The sequence below is a fragment of the Xyrauchen texanus genome, chromosome 4, assembly GCF_025860055.1.
Source record: "Xyrauchen texanus isolate HMW12.3.18 chromosome 4, RBS_HiC_50CHRs, whole genome shotgun sequence".
Classification (NCBI taxonomy): Eukaryota; Metazoa; Chordata; class Actinopteri; order Cypriniformes; family Catostomidae; genus Xyrauchen; species Xyrauchen texanus.
This window is the reverse complement of record NC_068279.1, coordinates 7,218,494-7,241,367: the sequence shown is the minus strand read 5'-3', so window position 1 is coordinate 7,241,367 and position 22,874 is coordinate 7,218,494. Positions and strand designations below refer to the sequence as shown.

The window sequence follows — 22,874 nt, the reverse complement described above, 5'->3', positions numbered from 1 at the left end:
ATTTATGTCCTTTTTTACTATAAATTCTCCTCCTTGCCCAGCTGGTGGCGATATGTACAAAGAATGCGAATCACCTAAAAAAACAAAAGAAGAAAAATGTAAAAGTGAAAGTGGAGATTGATAGTAAAAAAGGACTTAAATATTGATCTGTTTCCCACAAACGCCTGTCATATAACGTTTGAAGACATTGATTTAACCACTGGAGTTCTATGGATTACTTTTATGCTGATTTGTGTGATTTTCCAGCTTCAGAATTTTGCCACCCATTCACTTGCATTGTGAGGACCTACAGAGCTGAAATATTCTGCTAAAGATCTTTGTTTGTGTTCAGCAGAAGAAAGAAAGTGACACACATCTTGGATAGCATGAAGGTGAGAAAAGTATGAGAGAATTTTCCTTTAAGCTGCAAGTTGCTAAAAGACAACTGTGTGAAATGTTTGCAAAAAAGAGTACTAGGTATTGAGAAAAGCACGTAACCAATAAAAAAAAAACCTGTAACTTGTGTAATGTGACATTTCGGTTACAGAATAGTTTTATTTTCTGTTTCATTGGCCTTGGCCTTTATACTGACACAGATCAGCATGAAAGCAGCATTGTACAAAAGAACAACTTTTTCTTACTGAATGCCATTGTAGAAATGCCATATTCATTTGCAAGCATATTTGTAACCCCATGATTACTGGATATATCAATAATAAGGGCGTTCATGAGATCAAAAAGGTATTACATACTGTATATGCCATGTCGTGCATTCTCAACATAGCAGTCACAAAGTGAGTAAATATTGAAAGAATTTTCCTTTTTGGCTGAACTAATCCTTTAAAGTGTCTGTTGTATAGACTATTGAGAATTGTGGATTACAGAGTATCTAGACTCTAGAGAATGATTCCGATTTAAATTTCATGTTGTTTTCAGGATGGTGTGGAGTGCGAGTATTTCTCTGTGTTTGATGGGCATGGAGGGGTGGATGCTGCCACATATGCTGCCACTCACCTGCATATCATACTGAGCCAGCAGGAGGCGCTAAAAAGTGAAATGACAACAGCCTTCAAAAACAGCTTCACACAAACAGATGAATTGTTCAAGATCAAATCCAAGAGAGAGGTCAGAACAATCAATGAAGACACGTAAAGTGGTGTCCAAAAGCCAGACCACCAGTAAAAATGCATTTTTCAGTAATTATATATATATATATTTATTTACAAATTCTATTACCAGAAATGTACAATTTCTTTAATATTTGGTGTGGGTTAAAAATATAGTTTTTCCAATTATTTGCAATCTTCATTTGAACAATCTCGATATCAATTCTTAAATCCCAAGATCGATCTTACACTCAACGCGCAACCCTCTACTACCCTCTACTAGAGAGGAAATCACTTGCATTTGCTACCAAATTTCATGCTATGTGACTAAAATGAATATATTTGGTAACTGGCTGGTAAATGTTTACATTTACATTTTACAGTTGTGTAGTTTAGACGTGAAGTGTTCAGCAGAGAAATCCTTTCACATCGTGTTGAGAGTAAAAGTTGTTCCGTGTAATGTGTGTACAAGACGAGATCCACGCAACCCATTTATCATTGAGTACTGTCTCTTTTAATACCCTTTCTGTTCTTTACAGTCATTTAATTCTAATCATGCATTGCACAGATTAGGTAAAGCCATTCGAGTCCTCTCTAGTTAACATGTGCTCATTTAAAGGGACAGTTTACAGAAATGTTTACAGAACTGGTGTAAAAGGGTCAGGTTTGTAGGCCTCCTTGCTCGCACACGCTTTTTCAGTTTGAGGACAGGGCTTTGTGATGCAATACCTTGACTTTGTTGTCCTTAAGCCATTTTGCCACAACTTTGGAGGTATGCTTGGGGTCATTGTCCATTTGGAAGTCCCATTTGCGACCCGAGCTTTAACTTCTTGGCTGAAGTCTTGAGATGTTTCTTCAATATATCCACATCATTTTCCTTCCTCATGATGCCATCTATTTTGGGAAGTGCACCAGTCCCTCCTGCAGCAATGCACCCCCACAACATGATGCTGCTACCCCCATGCTTCACGGTTGGGATGGTGTTCTTCGGTTTGCAAGCCTCACCATTTTTCCTCCAAACGTAACGATGGTCATTATGGCCAAACAGTTCAAATTTTGTTAGGCTTTTTATTGGTTTTGGAGCAGTCTCTTCTGCCTTACTGAGCAGCCTTCCATGTTATGTCGATATAGGACACATTATATTGTGGATATAGATACTTGTCTACCTGTTTCCTCCAGCATCTTCACAAGGTTCGTTGCTGTTGTTCTAGGATTGATTTGCACTTTTCGCACCAAACTACATTAATCTCTAGGAGACAGAATGCATCTCCTTCCTGAGCTGTGTGATGCCTGAGTGGTCCCATAGTGTTTATTTTTGCGTACTATTGTTTGTACAGATGAACGTGGTACTTCCAGGGGTTTGGAAATTGCTCCCAAGGATGAACCAGACTTGTGGAGGTCTTGGCTGATTTCTTTTGATTTTCCCTTAATGTCAAGCAAAGAGGCACAGAGTTTGAAGATGGGCCTTAAAAACATCTACAGGTACACCAACAATTCAGTACACCTCCTTTTAGAAGCTAATTGACTAAAGGCTTGTCATAATTTTCTTTAAAGTTGCTTAAAGGCACAGTTAACTTAGTGTATGTAAACTTCTGACCCACTGGAATTGTGATATATTCAATTAAAAGTGAAATAATCTGTCTGTAAACAATTGTTGGAAACATGAATTGTGTCACGCACAAAATATATGTCCTAAAAGACTTGCCAAAACTATAGTTTGCTAATATTAAATCTGTGGAGTGTTTAAAAAATGATTTTTTTCAATACCTAAGTGTATTTAAACTTCAACTGTCTGCAACAAAAATAATATATGAAATATAATATCTTATTTATTGATTGAATACATTTATTTGTTCATTTTTAAAAAGCCAAAATGTGACCAAAATGATGAAAAAGTAATAAAATATAATTAGTAAAATGTATATTTTAAAATGTATACCTAGTTAAATGGTCCCCCTGTATAATTAACAGCATTAGCTGGGAGATCATTTATTTTATATGTAAGCAAAAGGGACATTATAACTTAAATAAATCCATATGAATCAATATTGAATTGAATCGGATTCAAATTGAATCTGGAAATCTGTATCAATACCCAGCCCTATTGGTGTGCCCCCCTTTAGTTTTAATCCCAGCATGCACTGGAGCTGGTGTGGACTCCACAATTTATGCAAAACCTGTTGATTCATGTTATCTAGCATGATCTGAGAATGTTCCAAAGAGCATCTTACGTGCTCGGATGCAAGTAAATCTGACTTTGTACAAAGGATTAAACATGGTCAATGTCACATTTGATTACATCTGATTAGTTATATAGAAATAGTGCCAACTGCCAAATCTTAAATTTTACATTGAAACTTTTCTGTTTTAATTTGTTCAAGATCTACTTTTTGAAAACATTGTTCACAGTCAGTTTCAACAGTTAGATGATCTTTGCCCTTATTTGTCAAGCCGGTGCATTCTGTGGAAATGCTCGATGGAAAAATCTCCTACTGACGATGGTATTGTTGTGTGTTTCTAATCTTCCTACACTGTAACAAATACACCTGTGGTGGAATATGTGGTAAGCAAACGGTGTAAGCTTGTTGCACTGCTCTGTATGCCTTCACAGATACAAAAATGAGTAAGCACTTTGTTTCACTGGTGCAGTGTAACAAGTGTAAAATAATTTTTATTTTTTTCTATAATGGAACAATATGGTTGTGTTCAGTAACATTAGTAAAAGCACAAGTTAACGTAAACTATCAATAAACAACACTTTTACAATATTGGTTAATTAAAATTACTACTTAGACTAATACATCTTTTGCATAAAAAGTTTAAAGTTACATAAAAAATGATTACTAACATTATTTAATAAATATGAACTAACATGACCAAACAATGAAAAATAGTATTTTGACCAGTTAAAGGGATAATTCACCCAAAAACGAATAATTCTCTCAATTTACACACCGCCATGCCATCCCAGATTTGCATGAATTACTTACTTTAGCAGAATACAAGTGAAGATTTTTAGAAAAATATCTTGGCTCTGTAGGTCTATACGATGCAAGTGAATGGTGATCAGACCTTTGTAGCTCCAGATATCACATAAAGGAAACATAGAAGTAATCCAAATGACTCCAGTGGTTAAATCCATATCTTCAGAAGCAATATAATAGGTGTGGGTGAGAAACAGAACAATATTTACAGAACAATATTTAAAGTCCTTTTTTACTCTAAATCTTTTTTACCGATAGGTGATATCTGTGTCTAAAAGGTGATTAGATTTTTTTACCTGTAAATCCAATCTTCCTTTTCTACACCTGCCATATTGGGTGTTCCAATTTCTACCATTCATTTTAATAGTAATAATAATTTAATGAATAGTTGTATTCATTTTGAAGTGGTCTGTCTGATTATACTGAATTCATTTAATAAAATAAAATGCCATGAAATGGTGAAACTAAAATTATTTTAAATATAAATACCTGTACATGTTCTTATATTTCTATGCTCTGCACAATTCGGACAATATTGTGTTCACTTGGTGTCGGAATTACTGTAATTAGAACATGACAACTCCGTTTATGTCCTCGGACTCGCTTGTAAAACCAAAAATGTTCCATACGTGGCTTTGATGTTTATGAGGGTAAAATACTTCATCACCACATTAATTCACGTCTTTATGTTATATTTAAGAATTAAAAAAGCATAACTGGTTATTGGCATTTAAATGGCATTTCAGACAGAAATATGTGTAGAAGTTTCTACCTAACTATTTGTGTTGCCATCACCATGAGAGCTTTCATAAAGTTTGACCGATTAATTATAAGTAAAAAAAAAAATACAGCCATGGCCAAAAGTATTGGCAGTGACAGAAATGTGACATCAATTTTGTGTTTCAGAAAGTTTTCTGCTTCAGTTGTTGTGGTGTTGATTCACGTTTCTAGATTGTTGTGCAGAGTGATCTGATGTATTTTAAATAATTGCCAAAATCTTTATCACAAAAACCCAAATTTCACAGTTTTTTGGCCCTGGCACAAAATTACCAGCTAACATAATTTCACTAATCATATCAGCAGCACCTGGGAAAGTGTGAACGAGTACTAGTCAGGTGAAATCACTCTATTATTCTGATTGGATTATAAGAGCAGACTGTTTGCTATAAAAGGAGGGAAGATGTGCTTCCAATGGTTGTGTTCTTTATGGTTACCTCCTAAAGAAAGACATGCCGCCATCACCACGTTGCATCAAAATGGCCTCACATGCAAGGAAATTGCTGCAAAGAATATTGCACCTGAAAGAACCATTTACCAGATCATCAAGAACTTCAATGAGAGAGGTTCAACTGCTGTGAAGAAGGCTTGAGGATGTCCCAGAGTGTCCAGCAAGCACCAGGACCATCTCCTCCTGAGGAGTCAGCTACGGAATCGTGTCACCACCAGTGCAGAGCTTGCTCAATATTGGCAGCAGGTTGGTGTGAGTGCATCTACATGCACAGTGAGGCAAAGACTTTTGGACAATGGCCTGGTGTCAAGAAGGGCAGCAAAGAAGCCACTTCTCTCCAAGAAAAATATCAAGGACAGACTAAAATTCTGCAGGAATACAAGTATTGGACAGCAGAAGAGTGGTGCAAAGATATTTTTTCTGATGAAGCCCCCTTCCGACCTGTTTGGGACATCTGAAAAATCGATAGTCCGAGAAGAAAAGGTGAACGCTACCATGAGTTGTCGTGCCAACAGTGAAGCATCCTGAGACCATCCATGTGTGGGTTTCTTTTCATCCAAGGGAGTGGGCTCTCTCACAATTCTGCCCAAAAACACTGCCATGAATAAAGAATGGTATCAAAACGTCCTGCAAGAGCAACTTCTCCCGATGATTGAGCAACATGTCTCAAGGCAAGAGTGATAATGAAGTGGCTCAGAGATCATTACATTTGAAATTTTGGATCTGTGACCAGGCAACTCCCCGGATCTTAATCCCATAGAGAACCTGTGGTCAATCCTCAAAAGCCGAGTGGACAAGCAGAAGCCCACAAATTGTGATCAACTCCGAGCACTAATAAGGCAAGAATGGATCACGATCAGTCAGGATTTGGCCCAGAAGCTGATATCCAGCATGCCAGAGCGAATTACAGAGGTTATGAAGAACAAAGGTCAACACTGTAAATATTCACTCTTTGCATATATTTAATGTTTTTTTTGCCAATAAAAGCCTTTAAAACTCATGAAATGCTTATCATTGTTTTCCAGTATACCATAGAAGCATGTGAAAAAAGAATCTACAAATCCTGAAGCAGCAAACTTTCCAAAACACCAAATTTATGTCACTGCCAATCCTTTTGGCCACGGCTATACATGTTTTTACTAGTTGGTAGCTCAAAATTACAATATGATGATGTAAACGCTACATAACAGGTGAAAGAAAATGTCTGTACATAAGAACGCATTTTTAATATAATTATAAATCCAAGTGTGCGTTATTAGAAACTTGACTCAAACAATGCTGTGCATTATCAATGGCCAAAAGATGGCAAACTTTAACAGCAATCTGTTTTTCTTTTCTTTAGCGTCTGCGCAGCGGAAGCACTAGTGTGGTGGTCTTTTTGACCTCGGATTGCCTGGCTGTCGCCTGGCTGGGTGACTCTCAAGCTATGCTGGTCAGACAAGGAGAACCTGTGACTGTAATGGACCCACACAGTCCAGAGAGAGAGGTATGAGACACTACAGTCCATTGCCAAACTGTAGAAACTGAACCACAACACAGTATCAGATATTCATCTGTCCTCTGTAAGCAACTGAAATGTGAGACAGAGGAACTTACTGCTGACCACATGCTGAATCAATATTAGTGATGTGACCTGCATTACACTGACTAAATGACAAAGTATCAGAAGAGACCCTAGAGAGGCACAGACTGAATTCAAATTAATTGTGTTCTTGTTAAATTACAAGAAACGGGCATAAAACTTACATTGCACTAGTAATGGGCATTCCGGCTCTTTTCATTGATCCGGCTTGTTCGGCACAGCTCACCAAAAAGACCCTGCTCTTTTGGCTCCCAAACGGCTCTTTAAAAAAAATATGTTTTGTATTTTTCAAGTCAAACAGTTTATATTGGTGTTAGCTGTTTATATTGGTGTTAACTATAACTGGTGTTAAAACAATTCTAATTAAATTATTAAATGAAATCATACTCTACCTTAACCACAATGCATTTAAAAATGCATTATATTGTTATGAAAAAGAATGCTATTAAACATTTGCATTGAAATTATAACTTTAAATAGGGGGTTAGCGTGACATTAGTGTGAAGTGATCATCTGTGTACCAACTGCTTTCGGGTCCTTGAATAACATATAACGTGTGAGTAAGGGCAGCCGGTGGATTTCTGGTGCCCTCCTAGTGTAAGATGGTGGCCCCCTAGGGAGTTGGTGCCCTACGCAGACTGCGTAGTATGCGTGTAGGGAGCGGCGGTACTGATGATAGAATAATGCACCATATCAAAGAAAAATAAATAACAATTTGCAAAACTGCTGCATCCCACAAATTGAAATAAATGTAAAAAGAAGGATGCTATTTCACATGTTCATGTAAAGTATAAATTATTAACGTATATAAACAAAGTGCATATAAATGTAACAATTCAAAACGAATACAATCTGAACAACATAATAAATTGGCTCCGCCCTCCCTCACGCATCTTTGGTTCAATGGTTGACACTGCTTGTCTGATTGACAGGAACAACATGTGAGGCTGTTAGTCTGAGCAGACAGTCACAACGAATGTGTGTGCGCTTGAGCATTTAGGCCTATATAATTTTATTTCTTTATTCGTTCTTTGAATTAGTTAATTCTATTCATTTAAATCTTTTGATTATTCATATCTTAATTTGTCTTATATTTGTATAAATAGATTCGGCTCTTCTGATCTGTGAGCCGGCTCCCAACGTTCACCTACAAGAGACGACTCGTTCGTGAACAACCCATCACTACATTGCACTGTATCCATTGTGAATTATGATGAACAGCCCGTTCAATCTTTTCAATACAATGGATGCTGATAGTGACACAAATGTATCTTAAAAGTAGTCCATTCAACTGCTGTATCATATTCCAAGTCTTCTGAAGGCATAAGATCTGAAGGTTAATTTGCAGTGAACATCTTGACATCCATTGGGAATTCATGAGTGCTGTGAGAGAAGCTTGTTTGCGGCTCAAATATCAGACTTAAGTGTAAATGCAGCCTAATAGACCTGCCACTGTCTGAACAACAATAACAAGAAAACCAGAAAACCACTCACTGCTCTTGCCTGGATAACTTTAGTAGCTTTAAAAATTATCAATGTATTATTTTTTTATTTTTGTAATCAAGTTGTTACATATCATTAATTAGTTTTTTATTTTTACCAATTTCAGAATGTTTACTTGAATACTTGAAACTGATATAAACTTAGATTTCTTAATTGTTATCTTTGTTCTGTTGCTTTTTATTTGTTCTATTGCTTGTAATTTGTTTATAAGGGCCCAAGCACTGAAAGTGCGTGAGACCTTTTTGTTCTGATTTTCTTCTTTTTTGGGTGCCAAGCAGCAAAGCTGCTGAATCCCTCTTGTAATTTTATTGATTAAGGGCCAAGCAGCAAAGCTGCTGGAACCCTATTGTACTGATTTTCTTCTTTTTCTTATTCTTCTTTTTTTCTGCCCTAAAAGTGTCTGGGCATCCGAGACCATTACTCATGGAGACACCAAACTTGGCAGGATGATCCCAAACCCCCTCACTACTCAGGTGCACAAATTCACACCCATCTGACCCTAGGTGGTGCTATAATATATACTTTTACATTTTGGCTCATATCTCCGCAACTGTAAGGGCTAGAATAAATTTTCCCAACAGGTGACTGATCAAAAGTCATATGTTTCTAATGATGCTGACAGCTCATCAGTCCAGCTGAACAGTTATGAAAATTACATCCTCATGGCCTGTGATGGCTTCTTTGACTTTGTTGGTGCTTGTGAGGTCCCGGGCCTGGTCCTGGAAGCTCTAAGAGAGGGCAGCGGCTCGGGGGAAAACACCAGTGAAAGGTGTTTGTTTTTTCTTCAGAGAATGTCTTGATTCTTGGTAATTTATTAACTCACTTTATTGCTAAATAGTAACTTGACATTTTTAAATTAGATGTTTCCATCTTCTAACTACTTCCCTTGTTTGTAACAGGTTTTCTCATTTACTGGTGCTTAAAGGGATTGTTTGCCAGTAATTATGTCATCATTTACTTGCCTTCATATAGTTCCAAACCATAACTTTCTTATGTGGAACACAAAAGGATATGTAAGGCAAAATTGTTGGTCTCAGTTACCATTTATTTCATTGCATCTTTTTTTCCCTACTGTGAATGTGAATGGTGTATGAGGCTATCAATCCCTAACATTATGCCTAATGTTTCACTTCAGTAAGTCATACGTTTGGAACGACATGTGGGTGAGAACATGTCGACAGTGTGAGTGAACTATTCCTTTAAAATTATGCTCCAGGTTCAATACAATTTAAGCTGAACAGCATTTGGAACATAGTGTTGATTACCAAAAAAATAAACATTATGTTTTAAAGGTATAGATCACCCAAAAATGAAAATTCTCTCATTTACTCACCCTCATGCCTTCTCAGATGTGTTTGATTTCTTCTGCTGAACACAAACTAAGATTTTTAAAAGAATATTTCTGCTCTGTTGGTCCTCACAATGCAAGTGAATGGTGACCAGAACTTTGAAGGTCCAAAAGGGAGTATAAATCCATGTCTTCAGAAGACATTTGATAGGTGTGACTGAGAAAAAGAGAATTTTTTTCAGTCCTTTTATACAATAAATCTCCACCTCTGACCAGCCCCGAAGCAGTAGGTGGCGATATGCACGACGAATGTGAATCGGACAAAAACAAAAGAATGTGCAAGTGAACATGGAGATTTATAGTAAAAAAGACTTGATCTGTTTCTCACCCACACCTATCATATCACTTCTAAAGACATGGTTTTGACCACTGGAGTCGTATTAATTGATTTTATGCTGCCTTTATGTGCTTTTTGGAGCTTCAAATATCTGGCCATCATTCACATGCATTGTATGGACCAACAGAGCTGAGACATTCTTCTAAAAACCAAAGTCATACACATCTGGGATAGCACGAGGGTGAGAAATTGATGAGAGAATTAAAATTTTTGGGTGAACTATCCCTTTAACTAGTATTGTAACATTCCTTTAATATGTCATAAAGAATGATACATTTTGAGGTGTGTGTGTAAAGAACAGGCGATCCTTATTCCAAGTGTCACTTTGGTCGTTGTGCTTCCCTATTTTAAATGAATGTTACAGGGGAGTAAAAACAGGTGTCATTAATCTTAACAGACATAGCATAGCATTGCATTGCATTGTATTTTGAACCACAGTGGCTTTATAATGAAATGTGACTAACTTTTTCCTTTAATTGAAATAACTTTCCGTTAATTGTTTGTTAAAGCCTTTAGGTCTGTTAGGCAGTTGTACTAATCCGGTGTTGTAGGTGTTTAGTATTGTAAATACTGTCATGAACTGTACTCCGTAAACAAGCTCTTTAATGTGCCAAACGTGTAAGTCTAACTTTGACAAGATCTTCTCTCTGTTGCTGAGTGCTTCAGCCCGTATTTACGAAGCAGTTTTTAAAATGCACAGTATCCCTTTATTTGTGCATATATTATTTCCTTACTTATTTAGTTACAGTGCCCTTTCAAAATATCAGTGTTAATACTGGCTTGTGCATGTTGAGGTATTATATTGTCATTGCCAAACTCGCTGCCTAGCAAACCACTCGTCCTGCATGCTGCAAATGTTCTCACGTTACGGCCGCTCAATATTTTGAAAGCCTCGTGATGAGTAGCTGATATAGCAGCAGAGTCACGATAATGAGATAAGGCCAAGAATAGAGCTAACCTAATGGATATCTAATGAGGAAGGTGAAGACAGTGTGATGATACAGTATGCTGATCTGGCAATAATATGGGATATTGCTATATAATATATCCCTGCCTAACTTGTAAAAATGCTTCTACATTTTGCATTCTTCTTATTTAATGTAGTTTTTGTTGTGCAAAGAAGTTAACATGATCAATGTCACATATTATTATTATTTGATTAGTGACCTAGATATAGTGCAGAGTCCAAAATATTTCTTATTAATTTTACATCAGAGCATTTCCTTATGGGTAAGCAAAAACTTTATGCAAATTCTCTAAATTATAAAGGGTGTTGTCACATCAATGCCAGTATATCTATGCATATCATCTGCGCTGATTGTTTATTATAATGTAGGATGTGCCAATGATGGGAAAGCATTGTGACCTCACAATTGTTTGATAATAGATTTGTACTCTTTTTACTACATGTGTATATATATATAGCGCTGTAAATGCACAATGCCTTATTTCAACTTAAGCTCCCAGTAGAGCCAAATGAAATTGTCCATCTGCGCATTTTATCCATTAAAAATGTATGTTTTGCTGTTAACTGTGTCTTTCAATAAATTGTGAAATGTAATATTAAGTTCTGAACTACAAGTGTTTTCCAGTAGAAAGAAAAGATACTGAAATGTATCAGTAGATAACGTTTCGCCTGCAGCTTTTTCACAGGACATTTTGTAATTCTTGCTGTATTACTAAAGAGTGAACATATATATATATATATAATGGAAACACATGGCAGATCTCTCTGTATTTGATAAAGTGCCTTATCTTTGTATACTTTTATAGAATCTGCATTGAATCCTTTTTTTAAAGGCAACTTAACTGATACAAGGGAGCTGACCTATTAGTTACCTAATGTTATGCATCATTTACCTCTACTACTGATGTTGTGCACCAGTAACGTTTTGTAAAGTTTTATACTTTATGAATTAATTCCACTCCCACACTGAGTGTAAACTGTATCTTGACCAGTTTTCTTGCATATTGTGATGTTGATGCCTGCGACTTTTTTATAACTGTTAAAACAATAGCAGCAAATGTGAACGATGTCCCGTGGCATTATTTTTTCTGTAATTCTATGAAGCATGCCTCTTGTGAATTTGGAACCAGTTACAGTGTAAACATTGGGCTTTAATCGGACATAATGCGAATAAAGGACCTTTCACTTCTGTTTGGTGGACAGTATTTAACTCTTTTTCTACATTTTCTGCTGCAATTGCACTATTAAGCACACTTGATTTGTCTAGCTTTCTCTAGTGTGGTTGGCACAAGTAAACCACACAATTATGCACTTGCTTTCACAAAACCTTAGTTTTGCACACTCTTACACGCACATTTGTGAAGTACAGTGAAGCAAATATAATGTAACAAATGTAAGGCCTATAGATCAAAACTTTAAACAAAAACTAATGATATTAAAACTCTTTTAATATCTCAATTATTATCCAGTAAGCATTTAATTGTGTATTACTACCGAAATCATTTACATCTCAATTAGCAAAAAAAAAATAAATAAATAAAATTATAATTGTTATTTACTTGTGTATATACTGTACCAAATCTCCCTAGACTGAGTCTTGGTTTCTTTCTCATCCTACCTAATTTAAGAAAATTATCTCAACTCTTATGGTCCATACAGTGCGAATGGTGACTAGAACTTTGAATCTCCAAAAATCACATAAAGGCAGCATAAAAGTAATAAAAGAACAATATTTAAGTCCTTTACAAATCTCCACTTTCACTTTCACTTCCACCTTTTTTTTTTTTTTTTTTTTTTTTTTTTGGTGATTCTCATTCTTCATGCATATTGCCACCTACTGGTCGGGGCTGGTCACAGGTGGAGATTTATACAAAAAAATTATTCTCACCCACACCTATCATATCTCTTATGAAGACATGGATTAAACCATTGGAGTTGTATTGATTGCTTTTATGCTGCCTTTGAGATTTTTGGAGATTCAAACATCTGCCCACCATTCACTTATCTATAAAAGCTTGTTTTACAAATCCTTATTCAGTAATAATATACGACTGTGATTGGCTCATCCTGGCCAGTGCTGAGAAAAGTAGCAGATACAACATGACACAGCCGATTACACTAGAGGATATTGCACAATAGTTGGGCAATCCCAAACCGTACAAAGGAGGGGGGACTTCAGCTTTTTGTCTGATTATGACAGCCTCACAGTCATGCAACTGCAAGGTATATCCTACCAGATTATTTGAAATGTTCGTTAAAAATTATTTTTAATAATAATAAAATAAATATAGGCCTATATATATATTCATTTACATTCACATTCATTTTAAGGCCTTCCTTCAAACTCAGCGCCTCTTTGATTGACATCATGGGAAAATCAAATGAAATCAGCCAAGACCTCAGGAAAAAAAAAAAATGTGGACCTCCACAAGTCTGGTTTATCCTTGGGAGCAATTTCCAAACCCCTGAGGTTACCACGTTCATCTGTAAAAACAATAGTACGGAAGTATAAACACTATGGGACCAAGCAGCCATCATACCGCTCAGGAAGGAGATGCATTCTGTCTCCTTGAGATTAATGTAGTTTGGTGCAAAAAGTACAAATCAATCTCAGAACAACAGCAAAGGACCTTGTGACGATGCTAAAGGAAACGGATAGACAAGTATCTATATCCACAGCAAAACGAGTCCTAGATCGACATAACCTGAAAGGCTGCTCAGCAAGGAAGAAGCCACTGCTCCGAAACCACCATAAAAGAGCCAGATTACAGTTTGCAAGTGCACATGGGGACAAAGATCTGACTTTTTGAGAAATGTCCTCTGGTCTGATGAAACAAAAATGTTACTGTTTGGCCATAATGACCATCATTATGTTTGGAGGAAAAATGGTGAGGCTTGCAAGCCGAAGAACACCATCCCAACCGTGAAGCATGGGGGTAGCAGCATCATGTTGTGGGGGTGCATTGCTGCAGGAGGGACTGGTGCACTTCCCAAAATAGATGGCATCATGAGGAAGAAAAATTATGTGGATATATTGAAGCAACATCTCATGACATCAGCCAGGGAGTTAAAGCTCGGTCACAAATGGATCTTCCAAACAGACCCCAAGCATACCTCTAAATTTGTGGCAAAAATAAGGGGTGTGCCTACATATCTGACATTTTCTTCTAAAAATCTTCATTTGGGTTCTGCAGATGAAAATAAGTCACACATATTTGCGATGGCATGAGGGTGAGAAAAGATACTTTTCATTTTTGGGTGAACTACCCCATTAATTGTCATGGAAATATTGTCTAAATGAAAAATAAATAAATAGCTCAATATTCTTGTATAATTGCTTGTTTATTTTTTTTTTTCGTGTGAGTTTGGGATGAAATATGAGTTGGAAATGTTTTGGGGAGATTCATCCGAATGTAGAAGATGTGAGTTTTCAATTGCATCCCCATAAGTATGAGTGCCGGTCTTTAAAACCCTCTCAAGAAAGACGCACTATACCTCTCGACAGAACCCAAATAAAACATCTGATGCATCTTATGTTTTTTTGCAGGCTATACGTTTAATGACACCCTCATTTCGACCTAAATCTCGTTTTATCAACAGGTTATCCTCTCCTGACTTTTCCGGCAAAGCACTAAAGTGAGTGTAACTTCTATCTCTATGGTAACCACTCTCCGCTCCCTGCACACGTGATCTCCGTTATTTCCTGCGGCAATAGTCTTGCTAGCTCGCTCTCGTTGCTGTCTGCAGTTTCACGCGCAAATTACTCTCACTATATATATATATATATACACACACACACACACATATAGATGCCTGTCAACAACAGCGCTGCCACTCTTTTCCTCTCACTCGTCCGTTCAGGTTAAACACGTCTTACATACAGATTTTATTTTGTGTTTTATTCAAAATAAGATTTTTTTGTTGTTTTCGTCGTTAGAAGCTGCGTTGTGTAGAAAATCGCGGTTGGTGTGCTTGTAAGGGCAGTTCGGTTTCTCAGCAATGGCGACAGCTGCGGTTTCTGCCCCTACTGGCGGCGGCCCCAACCCCGGATCCGGTGCCGAGATGGTCCGCGGTCAAGCTTTCGATGTCGGGCCGCGCTACACTAACCTCTCGTATATCGGAGAGGGTGCTTACGGCATGGTTTGGTAAGATGCAGTTATTCTTACAACCAGCTTCCGCATTATTAATGTTGTTTTTCTAAGTATTGTAATAATGCTTCCTTTTCTCGCACGGGTTTGTTCATTCACTACGCAGCGCACCAGCCCCAGTCTTAATTAGTATTACTTGTCTTAACCAGTTGCATGCACTTTTCTTTGTAATGGTTAAGGAGGACATTGAAAGTATTTCCCTACTGGTTTTAAATGGTTATTGACAATAAGAGACAAGTTCATATTGGTCTAACATTTGTAATTGTCTAACAAGTAATTTGTGAAGGTTGCAATTGAGAGATGCATTTATTAATGAACCTGCATTGCAAATATTGTTTAGGCTACGTGGTGTTTTTCCTCTTTAGCATATTTGGTTGCATGAGGTTGCTTATTTGGAATTTAGACTTGATGCCATTCTAATTAAATTCACCATAATGCTCCTAGATTACAATATCACCACTGCAGTATGCAGATTTGTAGGCTGTGCAAAAGTTGCCTATTGGTTTATTTGCTCTGTGCATGATCTATGTGAAATTGCAGTCTGTATACCAAGATATTAGGCTGTTTGGGCTAACAAGCATCAGGTCAGAAATCAGTTTTATGTGAGGTGTAATTTGTGTTTGTAAGAAATTTGCGTAGTGCATTTCCAGTAATGTCAAGGTGGCATGGTTCTCCATGAAGGCGTGGGCACAGACTCCTCAAGGTTGAGTACAACTGGTAGGGACTGTATAAATGCACAGGGGAAAAAAACTGTAAAGCAGTGGTAGGACCCAGATTTTACATTGGACATCAAGGCCAGGTGACCTAACATTGGTTTAGAAGTGTAGACTGAAGATTAAAAAATGCCCTTAAAACATTTTATATGTGATATTACTTAAGATGAGTAGTAAAACTGACACATTTTTAAATGCATTACCAGCAGCAGAAGTGTGAAACACTGGGCCACGAATGCTATATTATTATTTTGGCTATATTACCAGTAACCAATGAATTTGCACCAAAATACCACAAAGTTTGTAATGCACTTGCTCAACAACAAAAGATATGTAAAGCCTTTTTGACTTCCCTTTTTAAGTTAAGCCTATTTTGCTATCCTAACTATTCACAATTATATTGCATTTTATTATTTGCATTTTACATTGTTTTCCCTTGTTGTCTACGACTCAATCAGAACAGAAGTTTAACCCATTTTTGTGATTGTTGAAGTGCTGTTTGTCAATCGTGTTGGAAATTTTCAATGGTGTAAATGGTGTTGAAATTGTATAACAAAATAGAATTGTTGTGGGTAAGTTCCAAACTAGCTCTTTATTACAGTTGAGAGACTAACTGGCTTGGTTTTGCAGTCTGATTGCCCATCTGTTCTTTCGAGAGGAGTCCGTTGGCTAAATGAATGAGCTCATCGTTGGCAGGCTTCGTTTTGCTCTTCTCACATGGACGGACGGACGGATGGATGGATGGATGAATGAATGGTTCACACCCACTCCAACAGCTAGAGAGTAGAACAAGCCACCCTGGGTTGACAGTCATATGGCCTGTAACATGTTGTGCTGAACATGCTGTAATGGTACTGGAGTCTCTATGTTGCTACACTTGTGACTGACAACAGCCTTTTTAATGGTTTTTGCTGTAAGTGTAAGGAATTTGGGTACAAAGAAGGTTGTGGCTTAATAATTTGTTTATCAACAGAGTATAATAATGATACCTTTATCATACTGGAAGAGAACATTTGTTTTTAGAGCAAGCATGCATGTTAATGTCCAAAAAAAAAAAAAAAAGTGTTTACATTTTCACACACACATTTAGTTTATGCAAAAGTGAGTATTTCGAAGTGGAGGCATTAAAACTTAATTATACTGCAATTGAGACATTTTAAGCCTTTGTATGTTACATGTACATGGTACATCTTTTCCATCTCATCAGTTTTGTTTTTTTCTCTTTATGTAAATGCATGCTGTTGGTACTACTTTGGCGAATTTAAAACTGAAAATCATCATTATTTATATAGGAATGATATGACACAAGAATGAGACAGAAAGGGACAAATTTGATTAAATTGCTCATAATTCTCAACCCAATCTGTTTTTGCAGTAGTTTTTGGCGTATATGAATGGCTGATGATGTCATGAAACTCCCAATTATCCTATACAGGAGTCATTATAATATTTGGATAATAATACTTGGAATTAATTTGACCTAATTTGTTTTTGCCTAGTGCAGATAATCCTAATGATGCAATGTTCTGTTTGGTCTGTATTATTTCCCACTTTACATTTTGCACTGCGGATTGGGAGTTCTGGATATTCTAATGGATTTTGCATCCTGCATTACACCTCTGCCTCCATGAGGAAGTGCATTTGGAGTGACGGTCATCCTGACTCATATTATGCAAAACGAGACCTGCTGCAACCGTTGGCAGTGGTTTTTGAAAACCAGTAATGCTAGTCATGTACAATAGAACTTTGTGGTAGTTTGATAGCAATCAGATTTCCTTGAATCCTAGAAAACCAAGTCAAATGTATTACTCGCTTTCTGTTGTCTTTTCTGAAATTTTACTAGAGACGCACTGATACCACTTTCTGTTCAATCCAGTTCCGATTCCTGAAATCTCTTGATTTTATTTTCCTTAATAAGTGTAGAATATTTATACCTAACTGTGTGGAACTGATTGGGGGGTACTCTTACATGAAAAGAAACAAACCTCTAATGCCACATTGTTTGATTATAAATGTGTAGCCTATTAAGAAAAACTTAAGTGTCAACTAGTCTACTGGATGATGTAGCAGCAAAATTAGAAGTCATTTATGTGAGAGTCTTTAGAAGAAAAGAAGCCAGTTTTCTTTGCACATTTTTTTTGACTTGTTTCTGGGCTTAAAATGATTTTGTTCACTTCAGTTGTAATAGGATATAAGCCCACTTTTAATTTACAGAATTAAAACCCAGTCAACTTAATTATTGTTGTAATATATATATATATATAACAGTTAGTTTTGGTCCTTGAATCTGATTGGACGAGAGACATTCCATGAGCACTGATGTTCTGACACCATCAGCACTCCAACGCTTCTGTGTGTGTATCTCTCTGCTTGTGTTCATGCCGTTCTAAACTAAAGTGTAAGAACAGCGCAGATCTGTTAAGAGTTATGTTTTTTTTTTGACATTACATATGTTAGCCAGCAGGTGTTGAAAAAAGAAAATTTATGTGTGTACTATGAGCCAGTTAGGTGACTTGAAATGAATCCGCTTCAGCCGTATACATACAACAGCTCTTCATAATCGCTTACTAAACTTACTAAAGCCGGGCCAAAAGTATTGGCATTGACAAATATTTTGTGTTTTGCAAAGTTTGCTGCTTCAAGATTTGTAGATTATTATTATGTTTCTGTGGTATACTGGAAAACAATGATAAGCATTTTGTGAGTTTTAAAGGCTTTTATTGGCGAAAACATAAAATGCAAAGAGTGAATATTTACAGTGTTGACCCTTGTTCTTCATAACCTCTGCAGTCGCTCTGGCATGCTGGATATCAGCTTCTGGGCCAAATCCTGACTGATCGTGATCCATTCTTGCCTTATTAGTGCTCGGAGTTGATCACAATTTGTGGGCTTCTGCTTGTCCACTCACATTTTGAGGATTGACCACAGGTTCTCTATGGGATTAAGAACTGGGGAGTTGCCTGTACACGTATCCAAAATTTAAATGTAATGATCTCTGAGCCACTTCATTATCACTCTTGCCTTGTAACATGGTGCTCCATCATGCTGGAAAATGCACAGATCATCTCCAAATTGCTCCTGGATCGTTGGGAGAAGTTGCTCTTGCAGGACATTTTGATACCATTCTTTATTCATGGCAGTGTTTTTGGGCAGAATTGTGAGAGAGCCCACTCCCTTGGATGAACAGCAACCCCTCACATGGATGGTCTCAGGATGCTTCACTGTTGGCACGACACAGGACTCATGGTTGCGTTCACCTTTTCTTATCTGGACAATCGAATTTCCAGATGTCCCAAACAGTCGGAAGGGAGCTTCATCAGAGAAAATATCTTTGCACCAGTCTTCTGCTGTCCACTACTTCTTCCTGCAGAATTCTAGTCTGTCCTTGATGTTTTTCTTGGAGAGAAGTGGCTTCTTTGCTGCCCTTCTTGACACCAGGCCATTGTCCAGAAGTCTTCGCCTTACTGTGCATGCAGATTCACTCACATCAACCTGCTGCCAATATTGAGCAAGCTCTGCACTGGTGGTGACACGATTCTGTAGCTGACACATATGTATGTAGCAAATATGTATGAATTTTTATGAGACAGAGTTGGATGGAGGAACAGGGAAAGGCTCAAATCGACTAATATGTTACCTAAAACATTCTTGGTTTGATGTAAAGTAAATAAATAATACAAAATAAATTTCAGAGAAACAGTAAATCTGTAAATGTTTAGATAAAGCATTCAGGTTAAATGAAGTGGCACTAACCAATCTGTATTCTGCAAAAGCAGTGTGACGTGTCCGAAGTTGTTTAATAAGGTTGCGGGTGTTTCCCCCTTTGACTTTAAATCTTTGTAGACATTCACGGCAGATGGGTTTTCCCGGTCTCCTCAGGCAAAACCCAAAATAATTCCAAATCTTGTTATGTGAATTGTGTTTTTTAAAAAGCTTCTCACTCCCTATTTGCTCTCAAAACTATTACACAAGACTACTTTAACAGAAGGCCAACTGACTTCTAATTTAAATGTTGGCTAATTAATATATCGATTCTGCAATTTATCTAGAAAATAACATGCTTTTTTCAATTATAATTTCATGTTGACTTTAAGGGAATTATTTCAGAAGATGTAAAAGACCATTTAAACTGATCTAGTGTCAGTTTTCTGTTCAACGAATGTATTTCTAAGCATAAAACTGTTCGAGTGACTGCAACTGCGGGTCAGCTTACTTTAATAGCATTCACTGGCCTGGTGCTGAGAGGCCCCCTGTGATGTAATGGCTGGAGAATGTTGAGTTTAGCTGTGTTAAAGAGAGAGTTTGAGAACCGCCTGGGTTTCAGTTTTAAACCAGAGAGAGAGAGAGTGGATGAAGGGAGGGAGTGGAAAGGAAATGGAAAGAGGTGGGTAAGTGGATTTGGCAATGGAGAAAGTTGGGCTAAAGACTACAGTCCATGTTTTTGTTCTGCCACACTGAATCTTTGATTCCCGTAACTCTATATGTGTGTGTACAGCAGCGCTTGAGGCCATTCTACAACAGGGTCTAATTACCGTGAGTAACATACTCTGTAGAGTCACATAGCAAGTGTAATTAAGCTATGTTATGGAGACATAAATGCAGCTTTTAGCATTTTATAAATAATGGTCATGTTACATATATTCTTGACAGTAATTACATGTTGTCGCACTGGCAGGTTGGTGAGGTCTCTTCCAAGTACAAAATGTTTAAACTTAAACAAAGTGTTGCTCACTTAATGTGCGCGCGCTGGAACCTGTAACTTACAAACAGTTTGTAGTTCTTCATAAATTGTGATGCTTATGCATTCCATCTTTTTCAAGCTGTACAGTAAATTAGGCAGCTCTCAGGGGCTGTTCACACAGGATGTGTTGTTGCATTCAAAAACGGCTAGATGTAGCATGGTGCAGTGGAACGTACTGCAAGCGTATTGAGATGCTTTTTTAAATTTAAAGGGATTTTACCCAAAAATGAAAGTGATCCATCAGTGCATCTGTAACGGGAGCCAGCTGGTACGTGATAGCTGTACGGTATTCGTAATCCTCACTCCCATGGATTTGAGGTGCACTAGTGACTGACGCTAGGGTCTGTAGCCTTTAGCCTCCTCGTTAGCATGCTTGCCTCCCATGCCGGCAGATGCCGGTTTGAGTATTGCTCTGAGTGGGTCGAGCAGGACCGGTTACAGTGGTGCCATTGACCCGGAATGGGATTGAGGTTTAGGGGGGTGAGTGTAACGGGAGCCAGCTGGTACATGATAGCTGTGCGGTATGTGTAAAACCTCACTCCTCTGGCCTCAACTCACACTAGTGACTGACGGTAGGGGCTGGAGCCTTTAGCCTTTAGGCTGTTATTTAGTGCCATCCTACATTTCTAATAATTATCAACAGATCGTTCAAAGCAAATAGTGTCAAAATTAGGACTGGTATTGATGATACAGATAACCCGATTCGATTCACAAGCTCTCAATTCGATGTCAAATGTTGATTTCATATGGGTATTTTTCAGTTATAAAGTTCCTTTTTCTTACAGCTAACACTGTTAATTATACACTCACCTAAAGGATTATTAGGAACACCATAGTAATACTGTGTTTGACCCCCTTTCGCCTTCAGAACTGCCTTAATTCTACGTGGCATTGATTCAACAAGGTGCTGAAAGCATTCTTTAGAAATGTTGGCCCATATTGATAGGATAGCATCTTGCAGTTGATGGAGATTTGTGGGATGCACATCCAGGGCACGAAGCTCCCGTTCCACCACATCCCAAAGATGCTCTATTGGGTTGAGATCTGGTGACTGTGGGGGCCATTTTAGTACAGTGAACTCCATTGTCATGTTCAAGAAACCAATTTGAAATGATTCGAGCTTTGTGACATGGTGCATTATCCTGCTGGAAGTAGCCATCAGAGGATGGGTACATGGTGGCCATAAAGGGATGGACATGGTCAGAAACAATGCTCAGGTAGGCCGTGGCATTTAAACAATGCCCAATTGGCACTAAGGGGCCTAAAGTGTGCCAAGAAAACATCCCCCACAGCATTACACCACCACCACCAGCCTGCACAGTGGTAACAAGGCATGATGGATCCATGTTCTCATTCTGTTTACGCCAAATTCTGACTCTACCATCTGAATGTCTCAACAGAAATCGAGACTCATCAGACCAGGCAACATTTTTCCAGTCTTCAACTGTCCAATTTTGGTGAGCTCTTGCAAATTGTAGCCTCTTTTTCCTATTTGTAGTGGAGATGAGTGGTACCCGGTGGGGTCTTCTGCTGTTGTAGCCCATCCGCCTCAAGGTTGTGCGTGTTGTGGCTTCACAAGTGGGTGATTCTCACGAAATCCAGATTTAGAAGGTGTCCAGCATCAGAATTTTTAAAATGCCCTTTAAAGCCAATTTTCTTTTTGCACATATAAGATTAAGATCTGAACTTACTATAACCATTATTTTTACAAGATTTAAAAAAATATTTCCTATATAATTATTTACATTTTTAGATGAAGTCCATAAAAATTATCATTACCGCAACATGACATTACATTAAATATATGGTTAAAAATGTGTATTTTTGGCTAATGTTAAAGTAGACTCTTATTACTCGTGCTCAAAGCTATGTAAAACTCTGGAGAGATTACTTTTTCATATTTATTATTTTTTGTAATTTCCTTATTTTCTCTCATTACCGAAACATACGTGATGATTTACAATTTATTTTATTTAATTGTTTTATTAAAAGATAACATACACATTTGTTATGTAGCAGACCTTAAATAAGTAGTGTTGTGTAATATGTATATACATTTTAAAACAAAATATGATTATCTAATTATTACTTAATTTGTAAAAAGATACATGTTACGTGTAATGAAAATGCCATTTCGGTAATGAGAATCAATGTTTCGGAAATGAGATTTAGCTCACACATTAACTGTTGACAAAGGGGTTTGATGCCTAACCCTATTTTACATATTTAAAACGCATA

The 22,874-nt window shown here is 37.3% G+C and overlaps 2 protein-coding genes across 3 annotated transcripts in view; both read left to right on the top strand.

Annotated features, from left to right (window-relative positions):
• The first annotated feature begins 365 nt into the window (after positions 1-365).
• Positions 366-9,182, top strand: LOC127637123 (protein phosphatase 1F-like). Its single transcript, XM_052118043.1, has 4 exons — positions 366-371; positions 916-1,104; positions 6,640-6,783; positions 8,964-9,182. Exons 1-4 carry the CDS (start codon positions 366-368, stop codon positions 9,180-9,182), a joined length of 558 nt encoding a protein of 185 aa, XP_051974003.1.
• Positions 9,183-14,754: 5,572 nt separating this feature from the next.
• The window catches only part of LOC127634883 (mitogen-activated protein kinase 1), a 50,638-nt gene continuing 42,518 nt past the window's right edge, over positions 14,755-22,874 (top strand). For both annotated transcript variants that reach the window (XM_052114630.1, XM_052114620.1), the window contains exon 1: positions 14,755-15,179. In XM_052114630.1, coding sequence (XP_051970590.1) covers positions 15,034-15,179 — 146 coding nt within the window. In that variant the 5' untranslated portion in view covers positions 14,755-15,033. The remainder of the gene's footprint in view (positions 15,180-22,874) is intronic.

Excerpts from the sequence above, each read along its gene's own strand:
- LOC127637123 (XM_052118043.1), top strand. Across the intron at positions 1,105-6,639 it reads AGATCAAATCCAAGAGAGAG|CGTCTGCGCAGCGGAAGCAC; the intron begins GTCAGAACAATC and ends TCTTTTCTTTAG. Across the intron at positions 6,784-8,963 it reads CACACAGTCCAGAGAGAGAG|GTGACTGATCAAAAGTCATA; the intron begins GTATGAGACACT and ends TTTTCCCAACAG.